This window comes from Melanerpes formicivorus, unplaced genomic scaffold (assembly GCF_026170545.1).
Source record: "Melanerpes formicivorus ecotype bairdi unplaced genomic scaffold, bMelFor1.0.p_v2 SCAF_10, whole genome shotgun sequence".
Taxonomy (NCBI): domain Eukaryota; kingdom Metazoa; phylum Chordata; class Aves; order Piciformes; family Picidae; genus Melanerpes; species Melanerpes formicivorus.
Window position 1 is genome coordinate 16,143,208 of NW_027142362.1, and position 19,540 is coordinate 16,162,747.

The 19,540-nt window shown below is 40.0% G+C and overlaps 1 protein-coding gene across 10 annotated transcripts in view; it reads left to right on the forward strand.

Moving 5' to 3' along the window:
* TCF12 (transcription factor 12) overlaps positions 1-19,540 on the forward strand; it is a 169,060-nt gene that overhangs the window by 125,451 nt on the left and 24,069 nt on the right. For 7 of the 10 annotated variants that reach the window (XM_068143910.1, XM_068143913.1, XM_068143912.1 and 4 more), the window contains exons 10-13: positions 13,340-13,445; positions 14,550-14,689; positions 14,990-15,134; positions 16,669-16,733. In XM_068143910.1, the coding sequence (XP_068000011.1) occupies positions 13,340-13,445; positions 14,550-14,689; positions 14,990-15,134; positions 16,669-16,733 (456 nt within the window). Of the gene's footprint in view, positions 1-3,481; positions 3,702-13,339; positions 13,446-14,549; positions 14,690-14,989; positions 15,135-16,668; positions 16,734-19,540 lie in introns of those variants that run through there. The other 3 variants (XM_068143920.1, XM_068143917.1, XM_068143918.1) reach the window with 3 other exon arrangements.

The window sequence follows — 19,540 nt, forward strand, 5'->3', positions numbered from 1 at the left end:
AAAATAATAACACTGCGATAAAAAGCAGTAATCCTTTTAAAGGATCCTGATATTTCCGTTTTGTTGTGGAACATGTTTGACCAGAGGATGGCTCTCATCTGTTGAGACAGTTACATAATTATCTTTCATATGGCATGACTTTCAGTGATCTGGGGAAATGATGTTTATTTTTCATAAATTCAAATGATGGGTTACATGTGCTTATTGTGTGTTTGCTCTGTGGCTCTGACAAGTGAAACAAAAATGCATTTCACAGAACAGTTTGCTTTCAGGGAGAACATGTAGTTCATTCACAGAATTTCTTACTGTCACAAGTCTTTGAAAACATTTTCCTGCAGGTAGCTTGGTTTATTATTAGGTCAGTATTTTGCTCTGCATCAGATTTCATAATCCCTTTATATACTTTAGAAAACAAGCAGTTTATTGTTTTTGACACACAGTACAGGGTCATGAGTAGAAACAATTCAGGCTACAAAGTGCATGTCAGTTCAGTGCTCCTCTGCTGACGGCATGTCTGTCTGAAATCAAGTTTAAAAAATTGGCCCTGTCTCCAGCTGACTTGTTTTGTCAGACTGAGTCATAAGATTAACCCTTGACTTGTCACCAAGGAAAAATGGAGTAAACAACTGTACCCAGTACAGTATTGCTGATGCAGCTATGATTCATTTCACTGTAACATGATTCTCTTAAGAAAACAAATTTCAGAGCAGCTGTTGCTTGGTTTAAATGGGGATTATAAAAATTGCAACCACAAAACAAAAACTTACTTTGGACTTCAGGAGCTTCTGGAATAGTTATCTAGTAGTAGGTCCTGCAAACAGAATTACCCATAACAACATTGCCATTTTTTGAGCAATTTTTCAAATTCTTCCATTTTAGGTTTATTTTTCATCTCCTCTGGTGAAGGTAAACTTCTGTGAGTTGAAGTTTGATATGTTTGGAACTGTGGTCTGATCCTGTAAGTTGAAGTCATGTAGCAAATGTCCTGTGAGAAACAATATAGTTCATAGAGTTTTATTCCTACCAATGTAACTGAAGGTAGGACAACTAATTCCCTTTTGGTAAAAGAAAGCTGTTATTCTTCTGATTTATGGGGAAAATTCAGGAGCAGATTCCTTTATTGACTCTAGGGAGGTACCAGTCTTGAAATGAGTTTGTCTACAAACAGCGTTTGCAGTAGTGTTACTCAGTTTTATTGATTATAATGTTGCTGTTGTCTTAACCCATGTGATGGTGAACAATGTCAGTGATTTTGATGTACTGATAAATGGTGTGTTAGTAAATATTACTGTCTGTAATTTTGGTTACAGTTGCTCTGCACAAATATAGGGCAGTTGTAACATGAAGCTTCCTTCCTGATGCTGTGGTTAGCTTTTTCTGATGTATCTTTTAATTTTTTTCCAAGTATTGTAGTATGGGTGGATAATGCTCATTACTTGAGAGGGGGGCTTGATTGTGCTCTTCATCTCAAATACAGCTATTCTGAAAATTGAGCATGTGTGCATTGAGCTACAGTAGCAATGGCAGCTATGTTGATGATAGTCTCAAAGAACTGACTCAAGTTACTTTGGCAGTATTTTTAGTGATTTAAAACTTTGTGCACTTGAATTATTTCAGAAAAATAGACTTTTCTTCAGTTCTTGCAAGTGGGAAGTGCCTTCTCCAGTGTTTAGGGTTGTGTGTGGTTTTTTTAAGTTGTACATTAGTCTAAATTAGTAATTCTAATCTAACATGCTATCAGAAGTAGCACATGCAATGATCTGAAGATCTTACTAGCATATCGGCGTCTGTGGACTCTTGAATGTTAGTGAGAAGCTTTGAGAAATGGCAGTTAGCTGCAAATCAAAGCTTCTTAAGGACTTTCTGAAATGGGTCTTTGTGGTCCTTAGGGTAAGGAGGAAACCACAAGTCACTCTGGGGGCCTGACCATTTAATAGTCTGAAGTGTAGTGATGTTCTTTTCTTGCAGCTGCTGCTGGTATGCCTTTTGTATTGCAGAAGAGTTCAGTTATCATTAGGGTTACTGCACGGTTAAAGTGTTCTGGTTGTGTAGTTTTGTCTTAACAGTAAAAATGAAAGTGTTCTTCATCTGATGTAAACTGCAGGGTGTGTTTGCCAACGTGCTCTCAACACAAGTCTCCGAACTGATAGAGAGAGTTCTCTGAAAAAGCTTTGGAAGCTGGAGGTGTGAATATTTTTCATCAGTGTCTGCTGTATATTCTCTATATTTACAGACACAGCAATAGTTACAACCTGAGATCATGGAAAATATACAGAAAAACCACTAAGATTTTTATCTGACCATAGTGTTCTACTGTAGTGAATTTGTCACTCTTGCAGAACGTTTCAGACACATAAGGTGCTTGACAGAATGAAACAAATTTCTGCAGCTTGCTTTCTTTCCCTGAAAATTGCTAAATTGAACTTCGCCTGTTTCTCCCCCCTCCCCCATATCCTGAAGTATTTTCCTGCTTTTGTCAGGAGGGAGGCAGGGAGAATTCACAGCATTGGCAGTTGACACAGTTAGAGGTGGGGAAATGTGGTTTTGCTTTAACCTTTTTTTTCCTGGATTGAAATCTGTATCTGAGTTGCCAGGAGCCTAGTTAATAACCAAGTGCATTCATGTGTAGAAAATAAAGAAATGTATACCTCATTAAGAGTTAACGTTAGTTAATGCCACTGTTCAGTGAAGAAGGCAAAAAGATTTAACAGTCAAAGTGCGACTGCTAAGGGATTTTCACGCTGGAGGTTGCAGTCTGTTTGCTGTATTGTAGAATTAACATTTTTGTGATTTGCCAAAGTTGTCTAGGTCCCTCCCTTTCTTTTCCTTTCTTATACGGGCACAGAATTGCCTTTTTTTTTTTTTTTTTTTTTTTTTTTTTCCCCTACAAAAACATGTTACACAATATACAGGGAGTCTAGACTCATACTTCCAAAGAACCGTACACCTTGTCTTAAAGATGCATTTGGGATGAACCCATAAAATAAAAATATTTATATCAAGTTATTTTAAAGCTAAGTATCTTGTGTAAGGCTGTCACACACTGCAGAGATTTCCCTGTTTATTAGCAGACAGCCTGTGGCACTGTAGCTGCGCTGGGGGCGGCTTGGGGGGTGGGGGGAACCTGTAAGCGCTGCCTGGGTGCTCTGGCTCTCCCATGGGACCCGCTGCCTGTAGCTTCAGAAGGCTTTGCCAAAGTTGGAAGCAACTTTAGGCAGAGCCAGATGGCCGTGTGGCTGCGTCAAGCATCGTCTCCACTGCCACAAGTGATCTAATTTAATTAAAACAAAAAGCAGAGGATTAACCCGCTCAGGACGTGTGCATTAGCAGGTACCTCGTGGCTGGCAGTTCACTGGGACGTGCACGTTAGTCTCCGGGCGGGTGCGGAGCCGGGGGTGCCGGCTGGTGCGCGGCAGTGCCCCCTCCCTCCGCCGCTTGGCCCAGCCCGGCCGGTGGGGCCCCTACCCGCCCTACCCCCGCGCCCGGCCGGAGATGGTTCAGTCCTGTTTTGCATAAGTCGTCTCTGAGGCGCTCCATGTGCGCGGGCGGCGCGGAGCGGCGCGGGCGGCCGGGCGGGTGGATGTGGTGGAAGGAGGCGGCGCGCTGCAGCCCGGCCCGCTGCCAGCCTCGCCATGTACTGCGCGTATCCCGTCCCCGGAGTGGGCAGCAACTCCCTCATGTACTACTACAACGGGAAGACGGTAAGGGCCGCCGTCTTTGTTCGGGAGCTGCGGAGCGCCGGCCAGCCGCGGTCGCTCTCGGGCAAATGGGAGTTCAGAGCGCCGGGGGTGCCGCGGCGCTGAGCCTCAGAGGGCTGGGGTGGGGGGTTTGCGGGAGCGACCCGCTCCCGTGCTGGAGCGAACAGGAGACGAGCGGCCTCTGAGATAAACTACAGCGGGGTTGCGTGGCGGAAAGTCTGCTCGCTTCTGTACGAAGACGCCAGGTCCGGCTCTGCAGGGGCTCGGGGTACCGCAGCCAGGAGGCGCTCCCGGACCGGGCCGTTCCCGCCCTGCCCGTTCCTGGGCCCGCTTACCGGGGTGCCGCGGAGCCTGGTGAAGTTCGGGCTCCTGAGCGCCTGCGACTTCTCCTTGGTGTTTGTGTTAGTTTTGAGTTTACCATTCTGCGGAGCAGCGTTCCCCGGTGCACTATAGTAACCGCTGACTAATGGCCGGGTCCCAAGCCCGCACCACCCTGCTGCTGGGCACCGGGAGCACCGCGCCGGTAAGGGCCGTGCCGTCGGACACCGGGCGCACCGCAGCCAGCCATTAACGCTGCCTTGACAGAGGTGGCCGTCTCACTTGCGAGGCTACTACAGCCACTGGAAGGAAAAAATAAAAATTGCAGATCCCGAAAAAGCGAAACCTCTGGGGTTTTTTTGGTTGGTTGGGGTGTTGTTTGTGTGTGCGTAAGAATTGGCATAGAGTGGTAAATTAAACACGGTGTCTTTTCTAGTCTATGTTGTTCGTGGTTTTGACTTTATTCTGTGATAAAAATAACATTAAATAGGAAAAACGCACATGCTGATACTGATCTTTTCTGTGTTTTTTTGTTCTTTTGGTATTTTTACTGCTATTTCTCCTTTCACGGGCCTGTGTGAGCTTTGCCTTCATTAGTAAACTTTTCTGCCAAGAATTTTGTTCAGTGATAATTAAAGCGTTCATTAAAGGCGTTGTGTCTGAGCTGCTTGAGTAACAGAAAAGATACTGGAGGAGTGGTTAGGGGAACAAGTAAAACCACTTGGTCTCTATTTCATTTCCTTTGGTATAGATGCCAGCTGTCTTTCAAATATGAAATTATTTTTCTTTCATGTCTGCTCCTAGGCTAAAACAATCTGTTTGAAGTTTTATGTGAAGATATATATAAGACTTAAGTAAAATTAACTATACAATACCCCTGAAGCAAAGGGAATATAACTTGCATGGAGTTTTGATTTTATTCTTTCTAGAGCACAGATCACTCTATTACAATATTTCTCTTTGTTCTTGTAGCAGGAAAATAGGCTTTGATCTTATTAAGTATTTCCAGGCATATAGTAGATGGAAGTGCTGGTACTGTAGGAGAGCATGGCTTGAAAATTGATAGCATGTGCCTGTTATGGGTCAGAGGTGACCTTTATGAGCTTGAAGAGTTAGTAAATAGATGACAAATCATATGACGATCCTATATCATGTTGCCTGGGGTTTTAGTTAAAAAAAAAAAATTAACTGTCTCACTAGCTTTTAGCGTTTTCTTCCCTAGTAATTTTGCAAATTTTACTAAATTGCTAATTTAAATATACTTTGTCAAGTTTAGGAAGTTAGTTTTTGTGTTGCAGTTTCTGGCATGTGTGCCAAATCTTTGTAAGAACCGTTCTATAATGAGAGAACAGAACACACCCTAATCGTGATGTTTTACTGCTTTTATTCGTGTTGCTTCATGAGTTAGAAGTTGCTAGTATGTATCTTGTTGAGTTTGAGTTTATTATTTCGATTATTGTGTTAGTTTTTTTATGTTGTCATTCCTTGATACCTGATGATGCAATCAAATCTGATTTATTTACCCGTAGAACAACTGGGATATGACATGCCGAAATGTGCGATTTAGGCTTTTTATTCAGTATGGTTTTTTTCTTTTCAACTTGCTAAATTTGTAAGTCAAAAGAAAATATTACACTAAAAAAAGTATAAGCACCCCAGTATCTGGTTTTGTATGCACTGGCACATAAGTTTAAAAATCGAGTTGGGAATTTTACGAGTAGAAAAGGTTGGATTTTTGTTACTGTGTAGTTTAGGAGGGACCCATGAAAAGTAGTGTTTTAATAAAAATCCCTTTCTGAGGAGTAACCTTTTATCATTATGTGCAATAGATGTTAAGAAAAAAAAATGTTTGAAGAATCTTTACCAAAATGAAAGAAAAAATATCTTACTTAGTATTGTAAAGAAAATAAAACACTCGCACTGAACTGGAAGATTTCTCCTGTCGTCGTTTTGCGGTGGTTGGATTTTTTTTGTGTTGGTGTTGTGGTTTGTTCTTTGATGTGTTTTTGTTTGGCTTTGTTAGGGGGGTTTTTGTGTGGTTTGGTGTTTTTTTTCACCTCATCCTTTTCTTTTGATATGTAGAAAATATTCTCAGTTTATGGAAAGCTTACAAAAATTTAATACAGAGCTTTTGGGGGGAAAATCAGTTAGAATTGTATCTATTTTTAAAGTTTTGTCTTTTTTTTTTTTTAGTTCATTCAAGAGCTGTGCTACAGGGTCAAAAAATCCAAACACTTAAACTCTAATTAGAAAGAAAGGCTTAAAAAAAAATAAATCTATAAATACAAATAATAGCACACATACTTTCAAATTATTTTGTGTCTGTCTTTTTTTAAACTAAAAAATAAGTAAGCAAACGTCTTTCACTAGAGCCTGTTTAGTTACATTTTCTAAAATACAGTAGCACCAGAAAGGTATTTAAATAATGAGAGTTTTGTGTCGTCTTTGTGCATAAAGAATAAAATACACACTTGAAAGATTTACACTCTTATAATTTCCTCTAAATTTTGACAGAAAAATTGATTATTTTTAAAGTGTGTTGCAGAGTTGTTAAAATATAGATTGTAATGGACTAGTGTCATCATCACAAGTCAATTTTGGGAGTAATATTGATTATATTTTATTTTATATCACCTATGACTGCTGTTTCATATGAGAATAAATATGTAAGTTATACATTACTGTAGTGTTCTGAAGATGATATGTGTTAATTTGACATACCAGTCTATATATAGGTGGGGTTTATATTGAGTAAATACTTGTTTTCTCAGTACAGGCTGAGATTTTATTGATCCTCTTTCAAAAGTGGATTTACTGCATTTTTCACAGCAGGTTTCTGCAATCCCTGCTTAAAAAGGGAGGGAGGAAATGAGCACATACATAGATACTTGCATATATGTAGTTACCTGATTTTTTATTTTTTTTTTTAAACTAGCTTATATAGGGATTTTTTGGATAATTTTGACAGTGTAGAAGGCTACAAATGTGTCCCTGTGTGTGCATGCATATTTACATACCTATGGGCACATGTGTACAAAGGAATAAGTACTCACAGATGTGAGTATACACGTTGTATATTTGGGTATTTTTTTCAGTTGAGAAATTGCCTGCCTTGCAGCCATTGCTTTTGGAGTTACAGCAGAGAGAGACATGTTAATAACACTGCCTGGTCTTAGATGACACGACAGCATGCCTTTCTGTAGCTGTTATGCAATAAATAATGTACTGAGTCTTTTAACATCAAAGTGAGGTGTTCTCAGTTTGTAAATTTTGGAGCAACCAGGTGCAAAAGAAGAATGATTCCGTTCTGCTTCTATTAGTATTGGGCCAGTTAGTATAGAGGGAGAAAAGTACAATTAGTGCTGCCCTGTACCATATGCTGCCCACAGCAACTTAGACAAGGTCAAAGCTAACATTTCTAAGTAAGGACAAATAAAAGATCAGCTGGAAAATCTCTAGGGGTTCATGGCTGTGGACACTGAATAAAGAGAGGTAGTAAACACTGGTTGGCTGGGTGTTTTTTCCCCTCTTCCTCACCTCTTCTTTTCCCTCCCCGCCCCACTGAAAAACAGAGAGTTACACTGCATCAGCCCCAAGAGAGTTTTCCCTGCTCCACTCCATTGGGTTGAACTGCCAATCTACAGAGCAGTGGTCCTCCGCCAAAAGGGTGTCTTCTCTGCAACAAGCTTTATTGATGCTTTAAAGTGAAGGTTATGTCCGTTTCCTTGGGCAAACGAAAGCAGCTAGGGATGGGATCAGGTGCTGTATTGGACAGATCTCTATTTCTCAAAATGCAAGCAGCAAAGAGTAACACACCCTGTTTGCTCAGCGTGTGTGCTTTCATAATCATCTGCGTGTTGGAGTCTGTGTGTAGAAATCTAATAGTCTGTGTCGAAGGTACCGAAACAGCACTGATAAGCTCAGAGGAGAGATAAGCGAATGCAAAAGATAGCCTTCTATCTACTTCTGCATCCTCCTGTGGTCAGTACTGGCGATGGGGATTCCTGCCTTTTGAAATAAAAGGAACAGGTTAAGAATCAGACAGATTAGTTTCAACGTTGCCACTTTTGTTTCCTTAAAATAAGAATTTAATAATGAATTTTGGAAGACTTAGATGGTATGCATCCTTCAGTAACATCACCGTTTGACTATGGAGAAGAGGTTTTTCTTAATATAAAAACGTATTCAGGCAGTATATACATGCATATTTATTTCTAGTGGTCCTGCTGCCTTCTCTTCTTTTTCCTCCTCTCTCTGCCTCATGCTGAAATTTAAAAAATAAAATGTAAAAGAACAGACCAAAATGTTTCCTTATACTGAATTTGGATATTTGAGAAGTTTGCCTATCGCTTTTTAATGTGGCTTCCAAATTGCCGTTTACTGGGGAAGACGCTAGGAAGTGTTTGTGCTGTGCACCATTACAGTGGGATTCTGCATTTCAGAAATACCCATACAGGCATGTATAGCATGCCTAAACTGCATAAACATTTGTTCAAGATGGAATTCACCTTAGCTACTTAAAGGAGTTTGAATTTTACACCGTTCTTAAATATTATTCTGCAGACAAGACTGATGCTGTGTGCTCTTAAAGTGAGTGTGGTATTTTCATGCTGGATGGTGAAAGCTTTTTTTTTTTAATGTGTGAAGCCTTACACTTAGTGTTGGAAACCAGAAATATGATGGAGGATATGGTACCCTGATCCTGAATATTAGGGCTCTTCATTTTAACATCTTACTTAAATGTCAACAAGAATTTGGGTGGGAGTGTTTTTTTGGCAGCTTCTGTCTTGCTGTAAAGAGGAGCTTGGAAAACTATAGTTACTATTTTACATTCCTGAAGTTTTAGTACGTGATTTTGTCAGAAATACAATGAACATGAATACAAGTTTCCTCTTCGCAGAGCTGCCTTACATCAGAAGCCGCTTTTGCTACAAAACCTGCCGATAATACACTGTAAAATTTTGCCACATGTACAAATCATGCATCAGTGCACACTTGCTCAGTGAGTGACTGATGCTGATGGAATGTAGATAGGCTATTTAGCAGAGTTTACAAGATACAGAATAGGTTATCCATCTCCACTGTTTTTGAAAAATTCTGTCTCCAGCAGCTTGATAAATATTTTCCTGAACTTCCAAGAGTTGTTAATAGTTAGGCTTAAGTAAGTAACATAATTCATAATTCCATAAACAGTCTGTGATGGGAGACTTGGTCTTGAGATAGCATGAGCTCATCGGAAGTAAGGTTTGGTTGCTATTTTTTAATCTGCTTTTAACATTAATATTAAACATTGATAAATATTTAAGAATTTTAAACAGATTACAGGAAAATTGCCGGAGAGGAAGTATGCCGACAGGAGGACTCTTAAGTGTTATATTTATTAAATGCATTTATAGAATGAGGCTTGGAAGTTTTACTTAGCATAAAATTTGGTAAAATTCATGTTCGTGTTATTGGCACTTGTACCAGTAAACAAGCACACTGTGTAATCCTTGGATGTGTTTTAGATGTTGGTGTAACTTTCATGGTAGTGCTGATTACATATGTTAATCACCAGGGCAGATTTCAGAACTGGATGATGTGTTTGTTTTGCTTAAACCTGGTGCTGTACAGATAATGTCTTTCCAGCTCTGTTCTGAAGTCAGCTCTCACCACTACCCTCAAAAAAACCCAAACAAACAAACAAAAAAACACCACCACCTTGTTTGTTATCTTGCATTTTGCACTGGACAAACACAGACCAGCTCAGGGAGCAGAAGAGACTGACATGGGTCTCTCTGGCTCGATGTCCTTAGTAGCTCATTTGTCCTACTTTCTTTCAAGAAGGTTCTCTACCCTTCAGAAGTGCTGCAGTCTTAGGATGGATGTATATTCTAGCACAGCTCTAAAAAAGTCAAGAGCTCCATTTGGTGACTTGTGTGTACACTTGGTGTGCATAAAGTGGGTTTGGCCCATGTTTATTGGAAGGGAATTTCCCATTCGTAGTTGAGCTTTTTGCTTGTCAGTATGGAGATGCATCCTGGGCTCACTTCACTTAAGAGGATTAGAAGTTGGGCTCCACTTCTACCTGCTGGAGACAACCTTCTTCAAGGAGGCTCTGCAGACAGGCTGACCTTTTAACAGTATTCCTTCTCACAGTGGGAACGTCAGCCAGGAAAAACTGGTTTAATGCCTCCTGGATGTCACTGTTATCAGCTTAATAGCTAAAAAGAGGCTGTCTTGAGCAGCCACATCATATTTATAACTCCCTTGCTTTCAGCTGTTGCAGAAGAGAAAGCCTTTCAACTAGTACATAGACCAGGGAGCTGCCATGCACCCACATAAGCCTGCTGTGGAACACCAGACACAGAGGCAGTGTTTTGCTAGAGAAGGTCCTAGTGCATGTGAGGCTTTCAGAGTGAACAGTCACCCTGATATGTAGCTCCCAACTTTAAAATGTCATCTTTTTTATATCAACTTATTTAAAGTCTTTGTGTTTTGCATCTCATAGACTTCAGGTTAATCTTAGTAAATTTTCTCCTTTGCTTTCAGACTTTGTTTGTAGCAACACAACATAAAAATTATGATTAGGTCATTAACCAGAAAAAAACCTGGTGCTCATCTGCAGGTGATCAGATGACATCAGAGGCCTGGGTTTAATTTGTGGGTAGTTCTGATTGTAACTAAAAGAGACTTGCTCCTTTTGTGGAACTGGCTGGCTGTTTCCCCACATCTGGAGTTAATGAAGTCTTTGAGACCACATCAGTTGTGTTTTGCCGCAAGAACCCTTTGATCTGAAAAAGCTAGACTGGCACAAGTGCAGCTTCATAACGTTGCAGCTATATTTTTGCAAGCTACAGTTAAGATACCAAAACAGGCAGAAACTATATAAAGTTATGTGTCTGTGCTAGGACTTTCATCTAGCTGTTTGGAAGGGCCTCTTTTACATTAATATAATTCGTAAGATTTTTATTATGTTAATGGCTTGTACATACATACCTATAAATGATAGACTTGTGGGAGTTTTTCAGTTTCATTTTCCTTCAGAGGGACCCTTTAATCATTTTTTATAACTCACCCAGTTACGTAAAATGTTACCGTTTCAGTCCAAAACTGGTATTTACAGATCTCTCTCAAAACATTGCCGTTCAAAATAAGAATAATTCATCACTGTAGGTGATTCTGCATTAATCAGTGTACATCTCCATGGCAGTGCTAAATGTCATAAAGCTTTGTTTCCACTGCTGTCCTGTGACAGTGATAGATTATCCATCAGCTATAGCATATGCTGCGTTATTCTGCACAACAGAGAACTTGCAAATTAAGCCCAGTTTTGCCTAATACGTTTGCAGTCTTACGAGTGCAAGTATTTACAATTTGACAGAGTGACATTTTTGTTAAAATATGTCTGAGGCATGGGATATACATGCATTCATCATACATGGGAAATACATATGTACTGTTAATATTGCTTACAACATATTGTCACTCTGTCACTCAGGTTTGGTGAGCATCTCTCTTACGTTTATTCCCGAGACTGACAGCGTGCACATAAAAGATTGAACAAAGGCTTCCTGAAAGGCCTTCTTTCCTAAAAATGTTCCGTTTGATAAACGAGCAGCTTTAAAACAAGCATGCCACCAAAAGTTAGAAGTGTTCCACTTGACTCCTTTTTACCCAGGTGTCTTTGTACCTGCTGTCGTTTTCCTTATACGGCTCCTATCGACAGCTATGCCCCGGCCTAATTCCTTGGTCCCTTGTCGTGATTCCATCGCGCTGTACTTTGATAGATTGTATTGAAATTCTGCGGATGTAAAGCGAGTCGAAGAGAGTGGTAAATCAGTCCCTCTGCTAGAAAAGTGCTGTCTGCAGGCACATGCCCAGCCATTTGGTCTGACAACAGCAGGCTAGAAAAGCATTTGGGAGTCGGGGGGTAGGGGGGGTGGGTGCGGGTATTGGTATGCAAATAGCAGCGGGATTTGCCCACTTCACTTTCTAAATATCTGTATCTGAGCGTTCCCCCTCCGGGAGAACAATGGGGCTCTTTTAGGGAGCTGACACGGTTTTTTTCTTGGCCGGCTTAGTTTCCCTGGCCTTTTTCTTGCTTGGTAAACAACATCCCAGAAAGAGAAGGGAGAGATGTGGATGATGTAGAAACATGCGTGTGTCTGTGTTTGCATAGGAAGAGATAAAAATTCTCACTTCTGGAATTTTAGGGTATTTTAGGACACTGTGTAAGTCACATTATGTAAGCTTTAAAGTTTTTAAATCATTCTTAATGTATGCATAGTTTTGGAAGCCTTACAAATTCGCAAGTGAGGTGAATAGAAATAAAAGTACGCTGCCTTTTTTGCCTTTTATTTTTGGTTGGTTTTTTTTCTGCTTCATAGCAAAGAGTTGTTTTCATTTCAATATTACTTTATTATATTTATTATTGACTTATTTGCCATTTGCTTTTTTTCCCCTAAGGTTTATATTTTCATAATGATAATACGCTAGGCATATTACAATATCCAGTATGTTGCCCAAAACATTGGTTATAAAGAAATGGCGTCCCTTTGAACAGCTCACATTATGGGCAGTGTCCTTGAATCTGTGAATACTGGCCTCTTTGGTCTGACTTATTCCTGGATATGCTTGATGTTTCTTCTTCGAGTTACTTCAGTGAAAGATGTGCAATCATTGCACTTATCTGGAATGTAGCAGTTTTTGACATCTTAAAATTCATTATTTGGAAGTTCAGGTTGATCATTCTGCTTTAATGCTGGACCAGCATGGAAATAATTGGCTTGATATTGCAGTTTTGTGTGATTATTCCTCAGGACTTGCATCACACAGGTTTTTGATGACTGTACAAAGGTGTGCAAAGTTCTGAATGGGTGATACAACGGTTGCAATGAAGTCTTTCCGTTTGTCACTGGATGTTCTTTTTCTTTCTGATTGTTGAAATGCCAGCTAATTAAATATTCAAAAAGGCATACAGTTGTTTTAAAATAAAATTTGTTTGGGGCCCAGTTGTTTTATCTTGCTTTTTTTATCTTGAGCAACAAGTCTGTGCGAGTCGTGCACTTAGAAAGCAAAATCAGCATTCAAGCTTTTATCAGGCCACCTGGCTGAGTTGGCACACCAGAAAGTGTGTTGTTAGGATCATTCTACTGTAGTTCCTCTGTACTGTGGCAACTTGCTAAAAAGCAAATAAAACAAGGGCAACAAATGCTGCAGCTTGCTACACTGTTCTTTTTTTATTTGTGCTTTCTATCCCTGCCTGTGTGCTGTTATGGGTGTTTTTTAATGCACGACACCCAAACATGACTAACCTGCTTTTATCACTCTCCAATATTTAGGTGTATGCACCATCCCCAAGTTCTGATGATTTCAACCGAGAATCTCCAAGTTACCCGTCTCCTAAGCCACCAAGCAGTATGTTTGCTAGCACTTTCTTTATGCAAGGTGGGTAAAATGATTTCAAATATATGGATACATATGTCACTTGTCCTTTAGGCAGAAATCTGCAGTCAGCCACTGTTGTAGTGAATGGATGGGGAAGCGTAAAGGTAATGTACGGTGCTAGAGCCTATGGTTAAGTTTTACGTACTTCTAAAACAGTTAGATGAAGGGAGCTGTCTGCTGATTTAAAGTTTTTCTCATGACATTAATTGCTTACTGAAATTTAAGGGGATTATACACAAGGCCAAATGGGCAGAATCCCCTGTCCTTTGATTTGTAGGGGCTTCAGAGCAGCAGGCTAGAGTGATAGAGAAAAATGAGGTGAGGGGCTTCTTGGCTGTTCTGGAATTTGACTGTACAGTATCAGCTAACAGTCCTAAGTTCTCAGATGCTTGTGTGTCCAGCATACCAGAAAATAAAAAAAAAGATTGCATAAAACAAAATGAGAGCAGAGTTAATTTCCTCAGCTTCATGTCACACAATTAGCTAGTACTGTAGTCTGAGGAGGTTTTGGAGCATGTTGAAGGCATGGTCTCTCAGTGCAGGAGTTCACAGAGCTCTTCAGGTTGTGTGTGCTGCAGAAGGAATACAGCATTTACACATGGGTTAAGGCTTATGTAATGTAATTTCAGTTACTTCAATCTGCTGTGAAAAGTTTTTTGGGTTTTTTTATGGTGCTAAGGTATTTCAGACTATAAATAGCTGATTTTAGCTCAATAGCACTGCATGTTTATGATGAACTCTGCTCTGCCAGCCTTCTTTCCCCACCACTCCTTTATTATTTCTTTCAGTCTGGAATTTTTATCAACCCTCTTGATATAAATCCAGTCATACTGAAGGTCTGTGTAGTTAGCAGAAGTACTTGGTATTTTCTCAGCTGTGGTTGGATTGTATTTCAACTATAAAGCTTCTGTTGGTTTTGGGGTTGTTTTTTTTAGAAATATAGCAGCATGGTGGCATGAAAATAGAAGACGCAGAATAAACTGGTCACCACGGCGTGCTGGATTGTGTATTCTTCTAAAAGAATTTTGGAAAGAAAAGTCAGTTTCAGTACTTCAATAAACATGTTTTTCTTGTTTCCTTTTATTGATTTATTAATTGAAAAAGATGGGACCCACAATTCTTCTGACCTCTGGAGTTCGTCCAATGGCATGAGCCAGCCTGGTTATGGTGGGATGCTGGGAAGCTCCTCTTCCCACATGTCCCAGTCTGGCAGTTACAGCGGCCTGCATGCACATGACCGTTTGGTAAGATACGAATGCATTTGTGCTTGTATGTGGAGCTCTGGCTTGCAAGAATCCATATCTTGTTACTCTTGTATCACTTAAAAACTCAGTTGTCAGAGATCACAAACTTACTGTATTAGATTGATGTCCTTTTATGTCTGTTGTGTAAATAAAATTCTGTGGCTGTGTAGTGATCTGTTCAGAGGATGGATGAGTCCCTTTCTTTAATAAAGAGCTGGGTGTTGTATATTTGGTATTTTAAAATAGTAACATTTATTTAAAGACTACTTAATGTCTTATGTCTGTTTCTCTTCTCTCTAGAGCTATCCCCCGCATTCAGTCTCACCTACAGATATAAATGCCAGTCTCCCTCCAATGTCCAGTTTCCATCGTGGCAGTACCAGCAGTTCACCGTATGTAGCTGCCTCTCACACTCCACCTGTCAATGGATCAGATAATATTCTGGGTAAAATGTTCTTCCTACCTTTTTTTTTTTTTTTTTTTTAAATGAAAACCAAGAACATTACATTTCAGGCTGCATGACATGCAAAATTAATAAGATTTAATTTATGGGATGCTTATGTAGGTGAGGGATACCACACCACAATGGTGTTTCTCTTCTCAGCAGGGCTGAGATGAGGCAAATTGTTTTGCAGTCAGTTTAGGATTTACTGGTTTATCTGCTTTCACAGCTAAGTCTATGTTCAGGAGATAGCATCTGTCTAATTTAACAGTAGTTATCCTTACATAGTTTATACATAGCTTATGCACACACACATATGTACGTGTTTCTATGGGTAGCTCTGGCATTGCAGTTTTCAGAGCTGCTCTGTCACCAAGATGCTATACCAGAGAAAGGCAGGAAGACTGTTTCTTTGGGGAGGATGATAAACTGCATCGTAAATTCCTGTCTTAACTGATTTAGAGATTGTTTGAGTAGTTAGTATGGTGGCTGGTTTAGTCTCTTCTGTGCTTACATAGAAAGCATGAAATAAAAGATGATCATCTGTTCTTTGTACGTATTTAAGATAGAATCATAGAAATTAAAGGCTCGTAGACATCCCTTTTCCTTTTGATATGATCTGTGTTTAGCTTTGTTTTTGTTTTAAGTAAGTGGAATTTAGCTAGAATTACTATCTTGGTTTTGATTAGGGAATGTGTTTTACACTTGGATCTTTAAACAGAGCCCAGTTAATGAATCTGCATGGGAAATTCAGGCTGGAAAATGCAAGTTTGCGATAGACTTGAAACCGCGAGTGTTGCATGATTTGGATTTCTGATGTGAATGGCTTACATTCACGCTAAATACAGGGCTTTTAGCATTAGAAGTTGATAATTGGAGAAAGGCTCTCTCTTTTACAGAAAGCAGGTATTTCAGAGATTCCGGATCCTTTCTGTGCTTCCAATTGGCAGGGCTTCAGAGCTCCTCTTGGCTCAATGTTGTGTGGAGCAAAAGGGCGCACAAAGCTGCTGACATGCATCTGAGACCGGGGGTGACAGAAAGCTTGGTGGATAAGAGCTTTTCAGGGATTTGCTAAAATAAAGATGAGAGTGTAACACAGGGAATTAGAGCAGGGGGGAGAGGGGAGACAAACAAGGGACTGTTGAGTGAATTTATCTTTAAAAATTGATGGAACATTCAGCATGTTAGTGATAACAGTTTAGAAATAAGCTGCCACAGTTTTCTGATTTTTATTTAGTTACTGTGTTTTATTAGAGTGATCCTGGGAAATAGTTTCAGTCTTTTTTCTGACTGCCTTCACTTCTTGGTCCTTAAGTTATCACGGTGATTACTGTATTTGACTTTAAAGAGGAGAGCATCTAAATTTAAATCTAATTGTTTTAATTAAATTTTTAAGTATAATGAGAACTGATTCTGTTGACACTGACTTCCTCAGAATATCCGTTTCAAAAGTGGTTGCTCAACTGTACGTGATGAATAAAAGCAAATAAAATTTCAGCTTTAAAAATAAGTATTGGGTTTGCTTTCCCCATTACAGGAAACAGAGGAAATGGTGCTGGAAGCTCACAGACAGGTGATGCCCTTGGGAAGGCATTGGCATCTGTAAGTAACAGAATATTCAGATCCAAAAGATGTATTTTGAACATTGCATTCATTACTCCGTGTGTTCCTTCATTTTATAACACCAAATCAGGAGTTTTTGTGTTGCAAGAACATACTGTGATACTGTAATGCCATATACTAGACAAATGTCTATAAAAAGAGGCAAGGGGAAAATGCTTTTATTTGTAGAAGATGCATTCTGACTTTCTTCTGTAGTGTTCTCGTTAGGCAAATATTTTTAACATCACTCTTAAAGCAGATCCTGCCTCAAGGTTTGAAATGTTTGTTCAGTAGCCTTACAAAACTGAGAGGTTTTGAATGCTGTGTTCTGTAGCTGCAATTTATGGAACAATCTTAAAATTCTATACTTGCATAAAGCTTAAACTTAACACTTGTTGGGGTAATGTTGATAATGTAAAACATTGCAAGGATCGTCTCTGTTTGTGTATGCATATATACAGCAGTGCTTTTGCATTAGTGCAATTGGAAGTACTCTATATAAAACAGTAACTGATGCAGTACAGCAATAGCAGAAATTTCAGAGTTCGGAGTGATGACTGGGGGAGCGCTTTGTGTTTGTTGCATGTCGCAAACAGGGAGACTGAGTCTCATTTAGAAGCCCCGAAAGACCACTCCTGGGTTTGATTCTGTGTCCCTCGCCTCACACTGGTGGATGCAGATGGGCATGTTCCTGCAGATCCTGTTAGCCTTGCCTCCCTCAGAGGGTCATATGTTAAAAGATCACCAGATCTGATAATGTCTGTGATGTCCATATTGGGTAGAAGTCTGACCTACTGGTTTTGAGGAGAAACTTTGTCCCGGTTGCTCTTGGCATTTCAGCAAGTAGATAACAATTCATGAATCCAGAGGACAGTTAGCACACTCTTTTTGTCTGAGACCCGTGAAGAACAAGCTGGGGTCATTTCAACTCCCAGAAATAGCAATGCTTACACACTTCAGGCTGCTCATTGCTCTGAGGATGCATTACGATTTCTGCTGTTCTGCAGCCTGACCAAAATTTCTGTTGGAAGTCTGACACAGTGGCCAGTTAGATCTGTGGCCCTTTATGATACTTTCTGCTGCTCTCCTTTTGTAAATTATTTTGTTGTCCTTTCAGGTATTTTTGCCCGAGTCACTAGCTGAGAAAACCAGACTGATGTTTTGAGGAAAAACTCTAAATATATTGCAAGTGGAAGTCAGGGCAGAAATGTTTAATCTAACTGGTGGGTGGGCTCTGGTTGTCATAGAAACTTGTTTCTGTCATCCCATGTTGTTGCTTGGCAGGAGCACCCAGGTCATTCCATAAATCATTTCTGTCATAGCTGATGGTGATGCATTCCATCTGCTCTATCAGTGCATGCCATAGTCTGCACACTTCAAATCCTTTGCCTCATCCATCTGCTTCCCCCGCACCCCGTGCGCACCCAGCACATTTCCGCTGGTTCAGTGGGGAGCACTGTTCTCGGCTGTGCAGAGTAGGGGGAGGTGGCTTCTCCTGCAGGTGAAGCTAGTGCACATGAATTTTGATGGCTAGTAAACCAAGAATATTCTTCTGAGCAAAGTTGTATTTAAATACTGCAGTTGTCCTGACTTACCCCACCCCCCCCAAGACAGTGCAATGTGCCTGCCTTTCCGTTAGGTTTTAAATGCTGCAACTGTTGAGAGGAATTTCTAGTTGTAAAATGCTGTTGATGTACATCTCACAATAGGCCTTTCATGTGTGAAACATCAGAGGATACGACATTTGTGCTTCAGTTTAGGTATTAAAGACCGTACAGAATAGTATGTGATTAAACATGTAAGGCCAGATAATACATTTGCAAAGGTTCTTTTATTTTAGGTTTAAGCCTGGATAATTGTGGTCTTAATCTCAGGGTAGGCAAGAAAGAGAATTGTACATGAAAGTATTTACACAAAGTTCCCAAAGCCCTGTGGATTATGCGTTAGTTTGGATAATGAACTAGTATAGATAGAAAGAAAAGAAAATCTGGGTATTCGTGCCATTTCTAATGTGTTTCCCTGAACATTTGCCAAACAATAACCCTTTAAGACTGTGCCCATGGAGGGTTATATGGCAGGAGAAACATCTGGTTTATTTCATTGCCTAATGCCAAATCAAAACACTTGGTCTTTAATTTAGAGGAGATCAAACAGGACGACTGTTTAACTTTGTTGATTATATCAGACCTCTTTGTGATAACTTATGTTTTGATTCCTACCTCCAAACTAGAGTAAAGGCCTTTGTATGGTCTCTGTAGGGTCTCGGTAGTTAAATAGCCACTGGTCTCCTCACAAAAGGAAAGAAAATGTAGGGAAGTTGACTTCTAAAAGTAATTCATGAATTAAGTTTCTTTGTTGCTTTAGACTCTATAACATTAACATAACAAAGCCTAACTGAAATGTACACTGTAGTGTTTAAAAAATTGGACTAACAGCTCCAAGGTTTGGCTCTGCAGGCTCTCAATTGTGCAGCTTTTGTCTGAGAGCCTTTTCATTAGACCCTGGCATATTGGCACCCCGCTGATTGGAATGGACCATGACTGATAGGAGGAGGAGTCTCATTTGTTGCAGTAAAATGAGTCATGTTACCATTTAAGCCTGGCAGAAGGTGTCAGGGTTGTTTATCATTGGTCATTTAACAGCACAGTGACCAGGGACTGCATGCAGAATAAATTCAGACCTTGTGTTTTGGTTGTGTCTTTGGTATAACGTAGGATTTTCCCTGTAATAAAACATCGCGAAATCTGCAGGTGGAGCAGTGGAAAATGACTGGTTTCAAAGGAAACTTGATGGCCTTTGTTCTGACA